At 39.1% G+C, this 22,906-nt stretch overlaps 1 protein-coding gene across 3 annotated transcripts in view; it reads right to left on the reverse strand.

The window, feature by feature from the left end:
• Positions 1–22,906, reverse strand: part of LOC126267070 (uncharacterized) — a 175,173-nt gene that overhangs the window by 61,691 nt on the left and 90,576 nt on the right. For 2 of the 3 annotated variants that reach the window (XM_049971925.1, XM_049971924.1), the window contains 4 exons: positions 20,403–20,576; positions 19,604–19,792; positions 8,344–8,490; positions 1,519–1,903 (listed from right to left, as the gene is read on the reverse strand). In XM_049971925.1, coding sequence (XP_049827882.1) covers positions 1,519–1,903; positions 8,344–8,490; positions 19,604–19,792; positions 20,403–20,576 — 895 coding nt within the window. The remainder of the gene's footprint in view (positions 1–1,518; positions 1,904–8,343; positions 8,491–19,603; positions 19,793–20,402; positions 20,577–22,906) is intronic. The other variant, XM_049971926.1, reaches the window with a different exon arrangement.

Genomic DNA, 22,906 nt, shown 5'->3' on the forward strand with positions numbered 1-22,906 from the left:
AAGCATCTGTAATAGAGAACACACTTTCTGCAGCAGCATTAGTGCCAGGCAGAGCTAGTACAAACACAGTAAAAAGCTGCAAACTTTGGCAGCAGATATCTTGAAATGGAAAGAAGCCGAAAATGATAGACTATTTTCCACCAACACCCTTAAGACTTCTTAATTCATGGTTTTACACTTCACATACATTTTTAACATGCTTCATTTCCTTAAAAAAGTTGATCTTCACATATTTCTTTCACAGTATTTTCCTCAAGCTCTGATAAAGTTTTAAGACTTTGCTCAAGCGACTTCCAGAGAAGAGGGTATTTGAGCTGAACCCAGTTAAATGGTTTCAGCACATGAAATGGGTAAGCCCATTTTCCAATATAATACATTAATGTCTCATAAATTAAAACTGAGATGTCAAAGATTGAATTTTAAACAATGGAAACTCCAGGATGTAATAATGACAGTATTACACAAAGGATAGACTGCTATTCACCACTATTCACCATATGGTGGAAATAATGGGTCGCAGACAGGCACAACAAAAAGACTGCTAAACAAGTAGCTGTCAGCCAAAAAGCTTTCTTCTGAATTGGAAAACACACACACACACACACACACACACACACACACACACACACACACACACATGACCACTGTCTCTCTCAGCAGCCAGAGACAGTGGTCACATGAGTGAGAGTTGCATCTGTGTGAATGTGTGTGTTTTATAATTCAGAAGAAGGCTTTTTGGTCAAGTGCTTATTAATTTTAGCAGTCGTTTTGTTGTGCCTGTCTGCAATTCAATATTTAGACTATATGGTGAGTAACAATCTATCCTGTGACTAATGATGTAAAATCACGCTTCTAAATGTGACGACCTGAAGTAATAGTCAACCCACAAAGAAAGTGGAAGTGATGAACCGCTCACCATGTGGAAGCAGTACCAAGCGAAGAACTTCAAGGATCATGCCTTGTTCAGTTTGGTTTAGTCAAAGAATGTAAACTATTTATTCTTTTGGGTACGGCCACATTTGTTCTCCATTTGGTTATGCTACACATTACTTACAAACACACTATTTCAAAATAACAGGACTGTTAAGGAAAAACATATGTATTTCATTGGCCACTGAGACACTTAAGCTAAATAAGGGGCGATTCCATAAAATATGGGATGTCTAGTCACCCTGTGCTAGCCAGCCTCAGGAGCACTATGTGGAGTATGAATGAAAGTTGGGACCATGTGGTTATCTAATCAGCAAAGACAAGAAAAGTAGGCACGTGTGTGTTTTTGTTAGTTAGCTCAGTGGAAAGACACTGTCCAAAGGTATAGTAACAGCTTCAATCTTGTTTACATGTCCTCTGCATGCTCGACATACCATTGTACGAAGAGTGGCTACCTTTCCTCTTTTCATTGTTAGCAATGTACATTAGTAAAATTAACTAATGCACATTTCCTTTGTGAGGACAATCTTTACTGAATGCACATTCACAAATTCAACATTCAGATACAAATAGCAGAACTGTGCTTACCAGTATCTCCTGTTGTTCTCACAGCCTTCACCCACGCATTCTTCATTCTGGCAGCCAGTTTTTTAATGAATTTACTCCTCCTCTTCCTTTTCTTAGAAACATGTCTCGGTCTGAGTCGAGTAGAGTCCTTCCTCTGTTTCCTTTTTGTGGAAATTTCAATCTCGATATGCTTCAACAAGCATTCCATGATTAATAGCATAAGTTTTACAGCATCATGAAATTTTAGAAATGACTTTGAATGTAAGAAGAACTTGCAGGTTCCTTCATGGCTAAAGTTTACCATTTGGCCTATACAGTTCACTATAGTGTTGAAGCCCTTATTGTTGGCAAAACAGGTACTGCACAAAAGCTGCGCCAGCAGCTCGCCGACTTCACAGTCATCTTCCTGAAAGGGGGGAAAAGAATTATTATAAGTGGATTCTGTATACGTTTGTGGGTAAATATACAGATGAACAGAGTGAAAGTAACTGCCAATGGCAAGATAAATACATGAATGGCTCAGTCAAACACAGACTGGGCAGAAGGCGCTGTTGCCTGCTGTCTTAGTCAGCTGTGATAAAACAGACCATGCGAAAGGGTGCAATGATACAGTTGTTGAACAGTGCTCATTGTGAGTGGGTCAGGTGCTGTGCAGTAATCATGAGTTATAGTTCTGATGATGACCAACTGTTGTTTTTAGTTGCAGTCTCTTCGATGAAACAAAGAATATAGTAATAATAAAGACTAAGGCGAATTTCACTGTCTTTACAAGGAATGATGGTCTTGCAAAGAGCATTTCTTCAATTAATGTCGTATGTCCCTTGAACAATTAAAAAAGTTATGCAAGGTTGTTGAACCAAAAGCCCTATGAACTCCAATTGTGCAGTATTAATTATCAAGTCAAAGGATGGAAAGAGTGAATAACTAGAAATCTGAGAATTTTATTAACTGATCCTTCAAGAATGATTTTATATTACTACTACACACAGGTCTAGTTGATCATATCACAGAAGTAAAAAATCTACTCACCAAGCAGCGGCAGAACATACACATATAAAGGTTAAGGGAATTTGCAAAATTTCGGAGCCAGTGGTTCCTCCTTCTGGTAGAAGGGTTGAAGAGGTAGGAAGAGGGATGAAGAAAAGGATAAAGGAGATTAAGTTTAGGAAATGGCGAGAGTTTTGAAAAGTCACGTAGAACCCAGGTCAGCGCAGACCTACTGGACAGAATGAGAAGGAAAGGCACCTTCCTTTCCTTGTCATCCTGTCTGGTAAGTCTCTCCTGACCCCAGGTCTACCTGACTTTTCCAAACTCTCCGTATTTCCTAAACCTCAACAGTCCTTTTTCTGTTTTCTTCATCCTTCATTTTTCTTCTTTTCCCTTCAGTCCTTCTGCCAGAAGCAGATTCTGCTGCCTCCAAACACTTGCAAATTACCATAATCTTTATATGGATGTGCTGTTCTGCTCCCACTTGGTGACGTAATTTTATCTACCCAGTTACATTACATTAAAAAAAAAAAAAAAAGATTATTTTCATTGATATATCATAGAAGTATGCATTTATTTACAAATAATGTCCAGCCATTTGTAACATCACATTTTAAGCTGTGTAGACACAGGTAGTTTCTCATTCATAAGTCCACATTTTCTTCATGAGAGACTAATAAAAGGAGGAGGACTGCACATAATAACTGGATTGATAAGTTACCAGCCAGCCATATCTTAGATTTGTACAGTCAGTAAATGGGGCTGCAATTAACATAATCAAAATATTCATTCTCAATTAAGAGTTGCTTGATGATGGATGTGGTCAATTTGCATTGATAATATCTGTATTGTATACATATAGAAAAATTATTTTTCTACTGGCTTCAGGCAGCTAGAGCTCTTCTTCCAAAGATTAGAACTATTATCAGTGAGAATAAAAACAAGCAGGTGTATGCAGTATAATATTGTAGTCTTATAAAAATATGTAATATTATGAAAATATATCAAAAACAAAGATTCCAAGACTTACCAAGCGGGAAAGCGCCGGTAGACAGGCACAATAAAATAACACACAAACACACACACAAAATTTCGAGCTTTCGCAACTGGCGGTTGCTTCGTCAGGAAAGAGGGAAGGAAAAGGAAAGATGAAAGGATGTGGGTTTTAAGGGAGAGGGTAAGGAGTCATTCCAATCCCGGGAGCGGGAAGACTTACCTTAGGGGGAAAAAAGGATAGGTATATACTCGCACGCACACACACACACACACACACACACACACACACACACACACACACACATATCCATCCACACATACAAAGACACAGGCAGACATATTTAAAGGCAAAGAGTATGGGCAGAGATGTCAGTCGAGGCGGAAGTGCAGAGGCAAAGATGATGTTGAATGACAGGTGAGGTATGAGTGGCGGCAACTTGAAATTAGCGGAGATTGAGGCCTGGTGGATAACGAGAAGAGAGGATATATTGAAGGGCAAGTTCCCATCTCCGGAGTTCGGATAGGTTGGTGTTGGTGGGAAGTATCCAGATAACTCGGACGGTGTAACACTGTGCCAAGATGTGCTGGCCGTGCACCAGGCCTAGGCCTGTCAAACGAATCTGCTCCAGTCCTGAATCCCTGAACCATTATACCAACAACCTGGAAACAGCTTTCGCATCCCGCAACTACCCTCCCGACCTGGTACAGAAGCAAATAACCAGAGCCACTTCCTCATCCCCTCAAACCCAGAACATCTCACAGAAGAACCCCAAAGTGCCCCTCTTGTGACAGGATACTTCCCGGGACTGGATTAGACTCTGAATGTGGCTCTCCAGCAGGGATACGACTTCCTAAAATCCTGCCCCGAAATGAGATCCATCCTACATGAAATCCTCCCCACTCCACCAGAAGTGTCTTTCCGCCATCCACCTAACCTTCGTAACCTCTTGGTTCATCCCTATGAAATCCCCAGACCACCTTCCCTACCCTCTGGCTCCTACCCTTGTAACTGCCCTGGTGTAAAACCTGTCCTATGCACCCTCCCACCACCACCTACTCCAGTCCTGTAACCCGGAAGGTGTACACGATCAAAGGCAGAGCCACGTGTGAAAGCACCCACGTGATTTACCAACTGACCTGCCTACACTGTGACGCTTTCTATGTGGGAATGACCAGCAACAAACTGTCCATTCGCATGAATGGACACAGGCAGACAGTGTTTGTTGGTAATGAGGAGCACCCTGTGGTTAAACATGCCTTGGTGCACAGCCAGCACATCTTGGCACAGTGTTACACCGTCCGGGTTATCTGGATACTTCCCACCAACACCAACCTATCTGAACTCCGGAGATGGGAACTTGCCCTTCAATATATCCTCTCTTCACGTTATCCACCAGGCCTCAACCTCCGCTAATTTCAAGTTGCCGCCACTAATACCTCACCTGTCACTCAACATCTTCTTTGCCTCTGCACTTCCGCCTCGACTGACATCTCTGCCCAAACTCTTTGCCTTTAAATATGTCTGCTTGTGTCTGTATATGTATGGATGAATATGTGTGTGTGTGTGCGAGTATACACCTATCCTTTTTTCCCCCTAAGGTAAGTCTTTCCGCTCCTGGGATTGGAATGCCTCCTTACCCTCTCCTTTTATCTTTCCTTTTCCTTCCCTCTTTCCTGACGAAGCAACCGCCAGTTGTGAAATCTCGAAATTTTGTGTGTGTGTTTGTAAGTTATTTTATTGTGCCTGTCTACTGGCACTTTCCTGCTTGGAAAGTCATGGAATCTTTGTTTTTAATATATTTTTCCCATGTGGAAGTTTCTTTCTATTTTATTTAATATTATGAAAAAACGCATTGACGCAGAAAGAGCTCATGAATGGTTATGTATGGATCATAGTATGTGTACAAATATTGTATATGAAACTGGTAAAGAAATAAAATGTCTTTCATGCAACTGGTTGCTCATATTTTCAACAAATGTACCCACAGTTACTGAATATTGATAAAGTACTAAAACATTTAATAAACATTGTTTTAACCACTGTTATTAGAAAAAAAGGAATTCCATGTTTTTTCACATCCTTTAATCTGAAATTAATTGGAATTACTCAAATTGAACATAGTGAATACACTGAATGCAAGTATTATTCAGAGATGCCACTGAACTTGAGTAAATAGTTATTGAACAAAAGTTATCTTTGACTAAATAATTGCATAGTTTTGTTCTAAAGTGAAAACAATAAAACTTGTAACAGTAAATTGTTCTCCACTTTAAACTTTTAGCTGGAGCTGCATATTTACAAGAAATGTATATTAAAGCCATAAAAGAACAAATATTTTATGAAAAAATGAGAATGAAATTATTTTGAGGTACTGCCAGGTGTGTTGCGTTTCACTGAGTTTCTAAGAAGTCCAATAAATTAATAAACAACGTGGAAAGAACCAACACCAATTTCAAAAGAAACAACACGCACCAAACTGTTGACACAGATGAATCCACATGCTGGAATGCTACGGCATCGAGTCAGTAGGGAGCTGTATGGTCCAAATGTGCTTGCTGCGTTTTGCACGCATGTCACTTTGTAGCAGTGTGAGAGGAACAGCCTTGGTGTGGGACTGACGTTCCCAATGACATGAAATAGAATGCTTGCTACCAGACCAAAATATGTACTGCCTGTATGCAGTCTTGGGAACATACAGTGAAATCTGTCTGCAAACTGAAGAATGAGCAGGTGTGTTCCACTTTCTCTACACGGACTTTCGTAAGTTATACTGATCCTTCCACAGTGTAAATTTTACATCAGTGGTAACACAATGTGCAGACACATCTGAAGAGTGTTTATTTGCCAATTAATGCATTAACACAACCCAGAAAACACAATTAGAAACTCATACAACATATGGAACAAATGCACACAAACAGAAGTGATGTGGAAGGTGTAGCACACCATTAGCTTTCTGTAGGGCAGTTACAGCACATCTCTGGGCAAGGTCACTTTCCCCGCCCAATGTGCTGCTCGCTCCTCAGTTTGCAGACATGCTGTACACAGTTGCTGAGCATGAAATGCAGAATGATTCAAGCAATCTGAGCGCCTGCTCAATCCATGGCCATTAGAACCTGTTCACTTATAATACGAGGGTTGGAACTTAAATAGTGGCAACTATTTATTCACAACTGATAAAAAAAAGCGTTACATGTTTGCACCTGTTACTGTCCTTCAAAGTAGTCACAAACATTGGGTAGAACCTGTTGCCAGCGATGTGGAAGGTGTAGCACACCATTAGCAGAGCCTGTTCTGTTGATGATGCAAATAGAGCGGTCTAAAGTTATGGTGATTCTCATGTACGACTGTGATGGTGTTATCCTAATGCATTACGTTACTTCACGGCAGACTGTCAGTGGACAGTATTCCTGTTCATTTTTGGAACATCACCTGCGACCAGCTTTGCGAAAGAAGCGGTGACACTTTCTGCACAGCCCACCCATCATTTTGAAAGACAATGCGAAGGCGCATACAGCTCAAGCTGTGGCTGCTCTGTTAGGTCAATGGGACTGGGAAGTACTGTACCATCCACCATACTCCCCAGGCCTAAGTCCTGGTGACATTGATTTGATTCTGAAGATGAAGGAACCACTTCGTGGCATTCGCTTCATCCAGAGATTCGACATGCTGTAGACCCTTGTATATAAATGATCTTTAGTGATTTAAATCAAACGATGTAAAATCCAGGATGGAATGTACAACATTGTGAAAAGCATAGTTGTTAACCACCATATACCGGTGATGCTGAGTTGTAGATAAGCACAACAAAAAGACTACCAAAAATGTAGCTTTTGGCCAGTAAGGCCTTTGTCAGAATTAGATCACACACACACACACACACACACACACACACACACACACACACACACACACACTCACGCAAACGCAACTCACACACACGACTGCAGTCTCAGGAAGGCAGCGTATAGCTACAAGTCCTCCTTCGTCAGCTCTCGTGATGGAAATGTTTGTTAATTCTCTACAGAAGTTTGCCACGCAATGTGCATGTGAAGTGGGGGTTAGCAGTACAAGTGTACGAAGAATTCTGAAAGCTGGAAAGTGGGAAGTTTGGATTCCATGATTACTGCATGTGATTAATGCTGACGATCCTGATCGCCAAATGCAGTTTTGCAAATGGTATCAGCAAATGGTAAGTGATGAAGAGCAAATTCTGACGAAGGTGGTGTGGAGTGATAAGGCACACTTAATGGAACCATGAATCGGCATAACAGTGTGTTCTGGGCATTGAAAAATCTGCACATTTATGTGGATAAACCAGTCAATCTACCAGTGGTTCATGTGTAGTTTGGACTATCATCTAGAGGCTTAGTAGGACTCTTTTTCTTTGATGCTATTGTCACTGGAGAAGTATACCTGGAAATGTTATGCACATAAATTTTGCCAGGTATACGTGCACTTTGAATGAAGAGGTCTGAATGTAAAATAAACACATAAGTAATACTTTTCATTCCTTAAAGTGTGTATACATTTTTCTGGCACACTCTGTTCAACCTGAACAGCAAGGGTCCCAGCACACTTCTCTGGGACAAGCTTGAAGTTACTTCTACATTTGTTGATGGCTCTCTATCCAAGATAACAAGCTGCATCCTCCCTACCAAAAAATTCTCAATCCAATCACAAATTTCACTTGATACACCATACAACTGTACTTTTGATAATAAGTATAGATAAGGTACTCAGTCAAATGCCTTTTGGGAATTTTTAGAAACTATTTTTTGGTATTTAGCACAACTAACAAAGGTCTCCTCACCTGAGATGACTGGCTGAATATTGCGCAAAACATGATATATGAAACTTACCTCAAGCCTATTTATCAAGCAGTGAAGAGGAACAATACTCCAAAGTTCGATATTCCCCGCGTCCTTAATGGCGTGCAACAACTTAACAAAGGCAATGCGAACCCTCTTGTCATCATCGGCGATCTGTTCTCTGAGCTCTGGTAGCATCTGCAAGAAGAATGAGATGTATTCTTGGGTGCAATAAGGCATTCAGATTAGTAAGGCAGCAAGAAAATATTTTCATAGCACACAAAAAATAACTTTCATGATTTTTTTTTTTTAAATGTTACAGTTAACTGTGGTTTACTGTGAGCAAATGCACCTCAGCTATGATATTCACTCTGCATTCAGATATCCAAGCACTAGCATATGTTTTGGGCAATGAAAGGTTACAGTTAATATGCTCAAATGGTGTAATGTGTGTTACTGCTGTTATAAAATATGATCAATGTACAATTGCTAATACAAGCATTAGTCATATAGTTTCAATTATCATCTCAAAAAAATGAAGTTAAACAATTAATTTTTTGTTTGTCTGTGGGTACATCTGCAATTCTTGCACAAACTGAAACAACTGTGCCACAGCACCGAAAGACGCTGCTAGTGGGGCCACAACAGCTGCTAGTGGGGCCACAACAGTTACGATGCAGTCCATTGAAAAAGTGGAGTATTGTGTGGCATTTTGCTTTCTATACCTAAAATGGAGCAACACTGCAACAAGCCACGCTGAGCTGATGCAATTATATGGTAACAACAACCATCCGATGACACACTGATTAGGTGGCACAGATATACTTCCAGAGTGGTCAAACAAGTCTGAATGACAAACAATAAGTGGCAGTCCATCTCTCTGTGAGAAAATATGAGTCACAAGAAAAGTGGGGACCAAGGTGCTCAAACACTTTTGAACACAACAACTGAGACAATAGTGTAAAAAGTGAGAATCAGTTTTCAACATTTTGCATGGTCTTCTGAATGTAACAAATGTTGCCTCTCACTGTTCTCTACTAATTGGTTAACACAGAACCGATTTATGCTGGAAAAAATTAGTTCCAATTATGGCCATCAGGTGCAAATCTGATACTGTGAACGTAAAAGAGAGAGAGAGAGAGAGAGAGAGAGAGAGAGAGAGAGAGAGAGAGAGAGAGGGAGAGAGAGAAGTGAAGAAAAGAAAAGAGGATACAAGAAATGTTTCCATATGTAACAGGACATGGTCTGAAAGAGTCGAACAAGTGAAAAAGCCACAATTTTGATTTTACTATTATACCATTGCTTACACAATTTGTACAACATGAGCACCAGAGATGTTGGCGGGATGCTCCATCTGTAAAACAAGATGATAAATAGTTGCCTGCAGCAGTTCCAGTGGAGTCTGAGCAATGTGTTCCTACATACTGGCCTTCAAATCAGGGAGAGGCTAAATCTGTCTTTCAGATATCCCCAAAGCCAAAAGTCACAATGATTTAGATCACATTAACTTTATGCCATGCATCAGGAAAACCTCTGGAGATATCACTTTTGTGGAAGGTTACTTTAAGAAGATCTTTCACTGTGTGAGCGATATGAGGTGTTGCCCCATATTGCAAGAAAACAGTGGTTTCCACACAGCTGTGCTCTTCCAAAGCAGGAATCACATCCTGTACAAGGACGTCTCGATAACCTACAGATGTAATGGTATACCTGATAGGTCCTCTGAATGTATTCTCTTCAAAGAAGAATTGACTGAGAATAAAGGTGCTTGTGAATTCACCAGGACATTGCTGCACATCATGAAGTTTCAGTTGCTGCACCATTTGGGTCTTGTAATGGTCCCAGTGTAAAATAGACTGCAAAACTTTCTGTATTGCTGACCATGGGATAAAAAATTGTCATTACACTGCACGAGCACTAGCACAACCTGGGGCAAGGGCTATGTGGTCAGTTACAGCAACAGCGCCCTTGTCAATTACTTTCAATGGGATAGGATGCCTTCCTCTTCTGGCTGCCATACCAGACTCACACACATTTCAAAATTTTTTTATCATCTTGTTTAAACCATTTAATGACATCAGGTCTCTTCTCAGACGTTTCGGTCAGCAATATTCTCTCAATGCAGCACTGTAACTGCTGCTGTTCACATAGAACAGTTTCACTAACAGTGGATGGTCTCTCTTTATGATAACTATACTGTTCATTTGCATTATGGCTTGTGAATGACAGCACGGATGTCACACTATTAGACAAACGAAGTACAGCTTGTGATTTGCACCTGGTGGCTAAGACTGGAACTAATTTTTCCCCAGAGGAAATCAATTCTGCTTTAACACTTCAGCATTTCCACCAGTTTTGCAACGATACAATATTACAGCCCACAGTGGACCTCTTTGAGTAGATGCACCCCCTAGTTACGAACAAGTTTTGCTCTGATACTCACTGTCTATCTAGATGAAAAGTTTAATGTGCCCGGCAAAGACCGATATTGATGGCAGCTCAGAGGCACTATAGATTGGAACTGATAATTGCCACCAGGGGCATGAGTGACATGTCATGTGGGCTGTGCCCCACACAGTAACGGAGCCAGGCGGGCAGCTGTGATAGTCTACTGGAGTCCACTGCATGAGCTACTATACATTGCGCCATTCTGTTTATTGGATTTTGTCCCTGCATTGTACCTGAATATTCTCATTCTTATATTTAGCTTCATTCAGTCTTCTGTGCTCAATAAACTTTTACTCGAATGAGATTTTCACTCTGCAGCGGAGTGTGCGCTGATATGAAACTTCCTGTAAGATTAAAACTGTGTGTCGGACCGAGACTCGAACTCGGGACCTTTGCCTTTCGCGGACAAGTGCTCTACCAACTGAGCTACCCAAGCACGACTCACGCCCCGGCCTCACAGCTTTACTTCTGCCACTACCTTGTCTCCTACCTTCCAAACTTAACAGAAGCTCTCCTGCAAACCTTGCAGAATTAGCACTCCTGAAAGAAAGGATATTGCAGAGACATGGCTTAGCCACAGCCTGGGGGATGTTTCCAGAATGAGATTTTCACTCTGCAGTGGAGTGTGCGCTGATATGAAACTTTCTGGCCGTGAAAGTCTACATTTTAGTAGTAGATGACACAGTAAACATTGTCTCATAGAAAACTGCATACATACTCTGTGATGTGTCAAAGAGAAATATCCCTTTGTTAGTTACTATTTATCAAATTCTAACAGTGTTCTGGCAACTTAACTAAGACTTCTTGGTGTATCACTGTTTTGCTTCGTCCGTTGCTGCATGTGAGTAACTTGACTTACAACTATTCATTATAACACATCTTGCTAAAGACTAGCCTTCCGCCAGCTGAATCGTAGCGTCTGTGTTCTCTTCTCCTCCACAAGGTGACGAGCTCATGTTAAGCAAAGTCAACATTCTGGGAGAAACGGTGAAAGTGTTGACATGGCTGTTCTGCTCTAGTCTGATTTATTGGAATTTGGGATGAGAAGATGCAATATGGGAATGAGGTTGGTCTGCAGGAAGCACACTTCAGTAAATGATTACTTTCCTATTTTTTGAAAATTTGCTAGATAGAAAACATATTATTGTAATGATTTCAGTGTCATTTTTTGATTCATATAAATTTTCCCACCTGAATTGTATGTGATTGCCACACTAGGGTAAATAGATAGTTCTGCTTTTAATATGAACTAAACATTTGTAACATACAGTTTTATTCATTGCCATATGTTCCATCTATGTTGCAGTTCCGATCTTGTTGTTTAAGACTTGCATTAGGAATGGTGTTTTATTAATACTTTTGTTAAACTACCACTACCTAACATCCTGCATAGCATGTTCAATGAAGTGAGATTGTGAATAATGAAGTTCTCACAAATGCTATTAGTGTTGTGGAAGATGTAAACCGAGTGTTGTATTACACAATGTATGTGTGCAATCCAGATCACAGAACCACACGAGGCAAAACCTGCAGTACCAAATCAGCCCCATGCCAGCACAGCATTCGCTCCACATCGGAAATGGTGACAAGGAGCTCTGCACCAGAGGGAGCTTCATAACATATGAAGTGTAATGCAGTGTCTTAAACAGCCCTCATAATTTTACAAGGCTGTTTTCAAACTAAAATGTGATTGTTATGGCAGGAGAAAATTGTAATGTGCTCTGATGCCATTCCAGGGCATTTACACATTTATATATAAATACACTCATCTTTCTTCTATTCTTTATGATGTTGAATATTAAACTGTATTGCTGATTAGTTAATATGTGAGGTGTATACATCCCCTGTTATCTTTGTGTTGACATTCTCTGTACAGTGTGTTCCCATGCAGTTTGAATACAAGACACTACATATGCCTGTGGTTTGTTACAAGGGTATAGTTACTTATATTTGTGGCATGACACAGCATCAAAGCTTTCTAAGTACATGTTAACAGACTCCTTGTTGCCCATATCATTATTGTCTACCCATTATATTTTCTGGACACACTGTATTGCATATTATAGATGCTTCACAATGGCATAACACTGAAATTGCAATAGCTGCTGATAACTTCTACAGCTTTAAGAGGAATATGAACTCCTTTAAATAATATACACAGACTGCAGGCCCGTACTACAAAAAGTTAATTCTACCTGTTATTAATTCTTATCTAAACATGTGTGTCAGAGTTGGCCTTAGCGCGCGCACGCGTGTGTGTGTGTGTGTGTGTGTGTGTGTGTGTGTGTGTGTGTGTGTGTTGTCTATTTTGATGGAGGCCTTGTTGACTGAAAGCTCACTTTCCGACAGTCCTTTGTTGTGCCTATTGTGAGTCATCATCTCTGCTATTTGGTGAGTAGCAGCTATTCTTTTCATGATAATTTGTGCATACATTATTATATGTCTATATTGTTATTAGAGCTATGTGCATATGCTATCATTGTGAAATATTTTGAAAGTGTAAAAAATGGTTACCCCAACACTACTTAGGTATAGTGCATCATGTTTTCAGATGGTTACAAAGAGCGATAAAATGTGAAATTTATTAAAATTAGTATATTTCAGCAAAATTTATAAAGTAAGCACTAAAACATCTGCATTTCCTGGTACTGGACTGGTGCTGTTTATAAAATAGTTATGACTACACGAATCACAACGTTAAGTGACAAAAGAATTAAATTTAATACTATAAACAAATATTTGTTGCGTACTGCAATATGTGTTAGATACTGCATTCCACTAACCTGATCAACACACACATTTATGCACTGCCGATTTACCGTGGTGCACATAAAACAAGATACATCTCCATGATACGTTATGTCACTAAAAACTGAGCACTAAACCAAGGCTGTTTTATTTACTACCTGGGTAAAATAATGAACAAATAAAAGTGAGGCAAAGAAAAAAGCATCAAAGTTGAGATACACAGTAGAAAATTACTAACTGCAGCTTTCAAAACTTTACTAGATGACTTCAAACAGTATGTGTTTTGCTTTGTTGCATGTGAAAGCATAGTGGTGTAGAATTTTTTAAGTTGATGCTTACCAATTTTATTCACTTCATTCCCTGCCCAGATATAAATACAGCATCTTTGTACTACACACAGAAATGTTTGTTGGGAAAGTGGAAAACAATCAATGGTCACTCAAATTTTGGAGTGGCGTTCTTTTTCTTACAGCTACTGTATTTTTTACTCTAATCAAACAATGGAAAATCCAGGGTGACTGTAACAATATTGTGACATGGAAAGTTGCTATTCACCATGTGGTGGAGATGCTGAGACGTAGTTAGGCACAACAAAAAGACTGACACAAATAAACCACAGTTTCAGTTGCCTGAGACTGTAGTCGTGTGTGTGAGCTGCGTTTGAGTGTGTGTGTATGTGTGTGTGTGTGTGTGTGTGTGTGTGTGTGTGTGTCATCTATCGTTGACAAAGGCCTTAATGGCCGAAAGCTTTATTTGTGACAGTGTTCTTGTTGTGCCTATCTGCAACTCAGCATCTGCACTATATGGTGAGTAGCAACTTTCCTTTTCACAATATTGTATTTTTTTCTCTTTATTTTTTGTAATTATTGAATAAGTATATCTAAAATATGAGTACAGCTATAATATTTTTTGGACATATTTTCGCCAGCTAGATATGGTATCACTGGAACTTCACGTTCTTAATTAACATTCACAGTGTACTGTTTTGTTAATTCATGAATGTTGTGAAGTGATTGTAGTGTGTTAAAGATGGGTAGGCATAGAGTCATTTGCAGGAGTGATGCTATCCAAAACCAAAAGAAGAAGGCTTTTATGTCCGAGACAAGAATTCTTTTATATGAGGCTTCTGTAATGTGAAACTCAACCATGTAAAGAAGGATAATTTAGAAAAACACATTAAAATGCTAGTCACAATGCAAAAATAGCATCTGCAGGCTGCAGTTGGGGGGATGGGTGAGGGGAGAGGGAGAGAGAGAGAGAGAGAGAGAGAGAGAGAGAGAGAGAGAGAGAGAGAGAGAGAGAGAGAGATGAGGTGGGCGGGGGAATTAGTTTGAGAAGAATCTATACATAATTAAAATGTGTCTAAAGGCAAACATCCCACTGACAAAACTAGGTATGTTGAAGTTAGGTGATTTTTAATAAATATGTACCTGGTGCTGGTTGTATACACAATTCAGGTGACAAGAATGATAAGAAATTGAAGATGTTATGAAGAATGTTCCTATTGTGATTATTGCTGACAAAACTTGTGACAGAAATGTAAGGTGCGTAACTGCAGTTTTATTTTTGACTAAGACTGCAACATTAGAATAGAAATGGTATTTGGCTTCCTATAACTTTTTAGATGTTACTAACATAAGTACTTGTGCCAAGGCCATAGTAGATCCTCTAAAGGATTACAGCATAAAAATTAATGTTGTGCATTTAGTATCAGACTCTGCTGCACACATACATACAAGGGATATTGTTTTGACACAAAGCATTGACTGGACACCACTTAATACATTACAAATGCTGGACATACAAAATGAACTTCGTAGGTGACATTTTCATAACAAGAACTAAGGGAGTTAAATTTTATTGTCAGTAAGGTAAAAATGGTGTCTCTGCACTATTCCAAAATGAAAAGCGCAGTCCTTCTGTTCATTTAAGAGAAATTTCCTCACCTTGCCAAAAAAGCTTTTTGCTAATCTGGTCATCAAAAGATGGAATTCTTGGTTCAATGCAGTGCACTGCTTGAACACACTTACGTGCAATCAGCAAATTTTCCGGATAATTGGAAACCAAAAATACTGTCATTGAGCTCTGTTTTGATCAATTTAAAAATGAAACTACATCACATTTAATCTTCTTACAATTCAAATTGGGAAGCGTCATGTGTCAGTTCAATTACAACACTAGAAGGCACAAATTACCTGTTTACATATTTGTTATGAGAGGAACTTGAAAAGTATCAAATTACTAGAAAATAAATTCTGAAGATTGTCTTTCAACAGGCACTATTAATTGTTTTGACACATTCCAAAACAAGGCACAAAAATCATCGGGAGGGGGTGGGGCAATTATATATAAAAAAATATAAAAAATTGAAAAGCTCTTTAACCCTACAGTCTGTTCTGAATGATTCTGCTGCTGTAAATACAGCAAACGAAATGATATGAAAGTTTTTTTGAAATGTCTTCATCATTCCACTGACTAGTTAACTGATTGAGATGTGAAGAGAAGCCCGATACAGTGAAACTGCTACCCTGTGAAAAACTTAAAAAAACAATGAATTTGGAAGAGCTGCTTTACATGCAATTTGGGGACCCATCAAGAGAGTTGATGTGGAGAGATACTTCTCAATGTACAATTTAGTTGTAAGTGACAGATGAAGGTCAATGATGCCAAACACTATTGAGACAACTTCAATGCATTCAATAGGCGAACATTTTTGTATAGGCCTATAATGTACATTAATTTAAGAGAGAACTAACCTTACGGTATCGTGTTACACAAATAATCAATTTCCTCCCTTTAAAAAAATCTCAGCAAAAAAGAGCGATACACCTGGAGTGAGTACACTGATATGGTTGGTGCGTATTACGTAGCGCACCACAATAGACGAGCTACACAGTGGGTTTATCAACAACAATATCCTAATCACCGTATCCTGTATCATACAACCTTTGCTGCTGTGTACCAACGTCTGCGTGAGACCAGGTCATGTAGCAGGTGACCTGGACAGGGACATCGTTGCACAGAAAGAATGCTGCAATTTGAGGAAGCTATCTTGCAGCATGTGGAGCGGGATACTTGAATCAGCACTCGTGCAATTGCACATAACATGGAGACAAATCAGATGAAAGTAAGAACATTCCTTCGAGCGCAATCACTACATCCATTTCACTTACAGCGTGTCCACAACCTGGAACCAGTTGATTATCCACCCAGAGCACAGTTTTCACAGTGGTACCTGGAACAGTGTGAAATGCATCCTACATTTCCATCCTCTGTGTTCTTTACCGATGAAGCAACATTTGGGCGTGATGCACAGTTCGCATGTTTGGAGTGAGTATAACCCACATGCCACAGTTACTAGTGCTCATAAAGTGCGGTCCTTCATTAATGTGTGGGTTGGTGTTGTTGGGGACTGTTTAATTGGGCCGTAACTGCTACCTAGGCCATTAAATGGCAGGCACTAATACAATTTTATTGCCAGAGTGTTGCCAGAATTGCTGGAAGATGTCCCGCTCACTACAAGACAACACATGTGGTTTCAACATGACGGGGCGCTGGCACATTTCAGTCGTAGTGTGCGTCGATTCCTGGACTGACGGTTCCCAGAAACTTGGATTGGCAGAGGTGGTCCTGTACCATGGCCTGCTCAATCCCCAGATATGCCCCTCTGAACTTTTTTGTGCAACCTTGTTTACGCAACTCCTGTTGCATCAGAAGAGGATCTGGTTGCTCGGATAGTAGCAGCAGCAGGAATAATTCAGATACTCCTGGGGTTTTTGACCATGTCAGACAGAACATGATCTGTCGGTGTAACCTTTGTTTATGTGTCAAAGGAGGCATTTTTGAAAATATACTGTAAATGAAATTGGGTTGTGTTAATGTGTTCTTTCTTGGTCATAAAAAATGGAAATGTGTTTGTTGGTTTAATTAATTTGCCACCAGAGAAACCTTCCTCTACTGGTTTAATTACACCTCATAGGAAAAAATGACATTAGGGGAAAATATTTGTTTTGATGTCCCCTACAACCTCCCAGAGTTTGTTGGTTTAAATATTTTTCACCCTGTATTCATTAATGGAATTTACCATAAATAAAGCCACCACAATATGAGAAGAATAGTGACATCCATACCTACAACATTAGCAGTTCAATGATCTTTATTACCCATTATTAAAGTTGTCAGTGGTTCAGAAAGGAGTCCAATATGCAGCGACAAAAATTTCTGATCATTTGCCAGTGCATAAAATGTCTGACAGGTAGCAACGCAAGATTTAAATCTAAGTTAAAATCATTTCTCCTGGACAAGGAACTACGCGTGTTCCATTGATGGAATTTCTGTTTAAAAACTAATAACCAATAAAAATATATGTTTTTACACATAGATCTATAAGTAGGACTAAAAAAAAATGTCAATTAATGTTAACACTAATCATGTGTACATATGCTGTAAACTGGCTTGTTCTGCATCATTTCAATAAAATAATCATTCAAATGATTTATGGAACGTAACTAAGTACATAACTAACTAGTAACAGAAAACTTGGACACGAAAAGCTGCAAGGAGAATGGATGCCACATTTCCTCACAACGGAACAAAAGCATGTTTCATTGCACGGATTCTTAACCATGAATGACACATTGGCCCACTACTTCACACGTAAGTCGAAGGAATGGTCAAAACATTGGACTGATAGGGCAAAATTAGTTCCGCAGAAGGTGAAAACAGACAATTCCACCCACAGGCAAGATCCTGATATCAGCTTTTTGGGATCAGCATTGAGAAAATTTTCATATATAATCTCCAGAAAGGAAAAACTATCAATGGAAAGTATTACACAAACTTACTGCAGTGTTTAGTGATGAAATCAAGCAAAATGGCCACACTTAGCAAAAAAGAAAGGAAACTTTTTTTTATTTTTTATCAGGGCGCTGAATAATTTCTCACATCCAATACTTCCACAGTCAAAATTAATCAAGTTTGTATTGCTTCCTCATGCACCCTATTTGCCAGATTTAGGACACCCTGATTTATTGAAGAAATAGCCTGATGGTTAATGAAGTGCCAAGAATGAAGGGGTGAAGTCTGCAGTTGATGGCTATTTTGTGAAGGTCAACAGTTCTCACTGTAAACAGAGTATCAGAGCTATTGAACATCGCTGGAGAAAGTGTCGATCTAAAAGTCTCTGTAGATAAGTAAAGATGTCTTTTCTAAAAAAAATTGTTTTACTTCTTGGGCAGCCCTCTTAAAACTCAGTTGTTAACTATATTAACAATAGGTCCAAATCAAAATTTACATTCACATATCACTGAAAAAAATAGGGGTTGAATAGGTACTATGATGACACTGCGGCCCATATTATAACATAACTAGGGTTTCTTTCCCACTTTTGTGCATTATGGGGATATTCTTAGACTAGGAAACTACAATTCTCCCATGTGAACTGTGGTATAATGCACATCTGTCAGAATATAACACTCTCGAATGAGACAACAGCTGGAAATTGTGACAACAAAGCATGGTAGGCTGCCACATCATTATCAGATAGTTAATTCAAGAATATTGGGCTAAATCCTTTCATTTTCAGATTTTTATGTGGTAATGCATAATTGATTGTGGTACTTTGAAGTTAAGTTGAATTTTTGCAAATGGATTTCATTGGAGATTGCTCAATTCATAGAACAATTGTGGCATGCATTTCTTCTTGAGTTTTCTTGCATCTGCAATGTAGCCCAGCTTTAACACTGCCTGAAACAAAAGCACATTTCTCTCAGCAAGCAGGGTTGTTTTATGATGTGGAGCCTTGCAAACACATCCATCTTCACTGTCGTTGTTTATCTTGTATGTGGAGGTTGGAAAACTCACACACATGCCACTAATTCTTTCCCTATATTGTAACAATGTATACTTTTTGAAGCCAAGTTTTAGACATGAAACAATACTGAAACAAAGAAATACTATGATGAAGCAATGATTTTTGTCGGCTTCACAGCAAATATCCCAATAAAACAATTATTTCTTCAAATACAGAGAAGCAAAACAGATACAGGTACTTCTCAGGCACTATATAGGCACTGTTGATTCATCAGTCAAAATAAAACAGGACACTCTCACATACCTTCTCCAGAATCTTCATACACAGAGGATTGGGATTTTCTACAAGAACGTGCAGCCCCTGGTATATGCTTTGCCTTACTTGAGGAGTTTCCATATTCTTTGCCAATCGAAGAATCATTGTTGATATCCAGTGCTGCAGTACACTGGGAGGAATGTGGGCCCAAAATTTTGAGGCTATCTGGGATATTTTCTGAAAAGAAGAAGCAGGACATATAACTGACGGTATTAAGAAAAATAATCATAGCCACAAACAAAAGCTTTTGAAATTGACAACACAGATATAACAATTATTTTTATTGCTCACAGCAATTTGTAATTCTTTTCTCTCTTTTTTTTTGTGACCACTAACAAAATCCAAAAATCTCAGAAGGTAACAGGTTAGCTAATAGAAGACAGAACCACCATACTTGCTTGGCAGTGTGAGGCAGTTCCGCAGTTCTGTTAGGAGTCCGGAAAGCCTTCCATGGTGGCTGAGATGTAGCAGTCTCTCTCACAAACATGGCTCATCTTACTTCCTTCTTTTTTCCTGTACAGTTTGTTGTCAGTGAAAATGTACTAAACATATGACCTCATTCCACTAGCATTCTATCTGTCTCACCTTACGGCCTCCACATTTAAAAGTTAGCTGAAGAATCAGAGAGCTATGAAATATTCTTCTCGGTATTATAGCAGAAATGGGCAGGTTCAACATTCTTTTTTTCCTCAGGTCCACTTACACTTAAATGAACAAAATGTTTACAGAAATGTGCAATCTCACCACAAAGTTTACAACCACATTACGAATAGCATGAAATACTCACTCTGAAAGCAACACTCCTGACATTAGGGTTGACATCCACCAACAGATCACTGAACACATTGTGCTGTTTAGCGAGATACTCATTGTTTTCCACAATATCCTGCCTGGATCTTTCCAAAGGGTAGGCATCAGCTAGTATCTCTGTAGCACTACACTTGACATTACTGCTGGAGCTCTTAACAGAGTAAAGAGAAACAGATGCAATTTTTAATAAAACTGTACACAAAGAAATCACAGAATAAAAACTGATAAAGTATATCAAATAAAATAAATCAAAGACAGACGTAGTATTACAAAGCCATTACAAGAGGGGCATCCAAGTGGCGTTTCAGATGTGACAAAACAGTCTCACATTGAAAACATCTTGTAAGACAACTGCAGTGATGATATTGTGAGTTTTTGCATTTTTGACCTCAGCTGCTTTTACCAGCTAACAAGCAATCTGTCTGGGCCCAGTTCGCCAATTTCAGCTTTGAGCCATTTCTAAATGGACACAATCATACAATTTGTTAAGTTGTCTGCATATATGAATCTGAATGGCAAATATGTGCCACAACTAAGGTGGTTGAAGTACAATTTGTGGTATGTACTTGATCAATTAAATAAGAATAATCTTCACAAGGATTTAAAGTCACTTAGTCTTGTACAAAATGGTGTGCATTATTCAGGAACACAGATTTTCAATAACTTGCCAGCAGCCATAAAAAGCTTAACAGCAAATGAAATTCAGTTTAAGAGGAGCCTAAAGGATTTATTGGTGGCCAACTCCTTGTACTCCATTGATTAATTTCTCAGTAGAACCAACTGATTTTTATATAAAAGTACAAAATAACTTCTACACAATTTTGTGCAGTAATGTGTTCATTGTAAATAAATGTGTGTGTGTGTGTGTGTGTGTGTGTGTGTGTGTGTGCGTGTGTGTGTGTGTGTGTGTGTGTGTGTGTAAGTACAATCTAACTTCTGCACCATTTCCGTGCAGTAACTGTGTTCATTGTAAGTTAAGTATTGTAGTAGTTGTATTACATGTTTATTACCTTATAAATAAATTTAAAAAAAAACTTTTTTATTTTTGATTCAGTGCATTAGTATTTGTAAAATGATTCTTTCATATAGTGTTCATTTAAAAAATGACTATCATTCCACTTGGGACGTGTGGAATGGTACATAAGCTTATTTGTTTGAGTTGTAAATATTTGTCATGTATTGTTGTTTTCCTGACATGTTCTACATCCTGGAGGACCTCCTCACTACGGATCAATTGGAATGAAAGTAAATCTAATCTAATCCAATTGAAATTGGCTCAAACTGAAATCATATGGTTGCAGATAAATGAAAGGATGTTCGTTATACGTACAACCTAGGTGGGAAATAGATACTGCACGGCTTCTAGGACATTTTTTTGACTGTGACAAACACAGGATGGTATTCCCTGTCCTCCAATGTCTGTGCTGGCTCATCTTAGCAGAAGTAATATCTGAATGTCACCAAAAAGGTCAGAAGGCCTCACCTAATATGGGGATCATTTGGGCTGACCCACTTCAATTTTCTTCATACTTTGGTATTTTAAGATCAGTGCTGGACTTCAGATTTGAGATTTTCCAAAATATCTTTGTGATATTTCCAAATGCCATTTTATACTAAACATTTAGAGTATTTTTACTAGAGCCACTACAGTTTAGTGCATAGCATTCTAGTAATGTGACTGGGAAGCTGCTGGTTAGATTTACATCTATACTCTGCAAACCACTGTGATGTGTGTGACAGAGGGTACATCCCATTGTGCCAATTATCAGGGCTTTGTCCATTCCATTCACATATGGAGCGAGAGAAGAATGACTGCTTGTATTCCTTTGGGCGTGTTGTAATTAGTCTGATAGTGTGTTTATGATCCCTATGAGAGCAATATACATGGTGTTACAAAAAGGTACGGCCAAACTTTTAGGAAACATTCCTCACACACAAAGAAAGAAAATATGTTATGTGGACATGTGTCTGGAAAAGCTTACTTTCCATGTCAGAGCTCATTTTATTACTTCTCTTCAAATCACATTAATAATGGAATGGAAACACACAGCAACAGAATGTACCAGTGTGACTTCAAACACTTTGTCACAGGAAATGTTCAAAATGTCCTCCGTTAGCGAGGATACATGCATCCACCCTCCGTCACATGGAATCCCTGATGTGCTGATGCAGCGCTGGAGAATGGCATATTGTATCACAGCCATCCATAATACGAGCACAAAGAGTCTCTACATTTTGTACCGGAGTTGCGTAGACAAGAGCTTTCAAATGCCCCCGTAAATGAAAGTCAAGAGGGTTGAGGTCAGGACAGCGTGGAATTGGTCCGCCTCTACTAATCCATCGGTCACCGAATCTGTTGTTGAGAAGCTTACGAACGCTTCGACTGAAATGTGCAGGAGCTCCATCATACATGAACCACATGTTGTGTCGTACTTGTAAAGGCAAATGTTCTAGCAGAACAGGTAGAGTATCCCGTATGAA

This window comes from Schistocerca gregaria, chromosome 4 (assembly GCF_023897955.1).
Source record: "Schistocerca gregaria isolate iqSchGreg1 chromosome 4, iqSchGreg1.2, whole genome shotgun sequence".
NCBI classification, from domain to species: domain Eukaryota; kingdom Metazoa; phylum Arthropoda; class Insecta; order Orthoptera; family Acrididae; genus Schistocerca; species Schistocerca gregaria.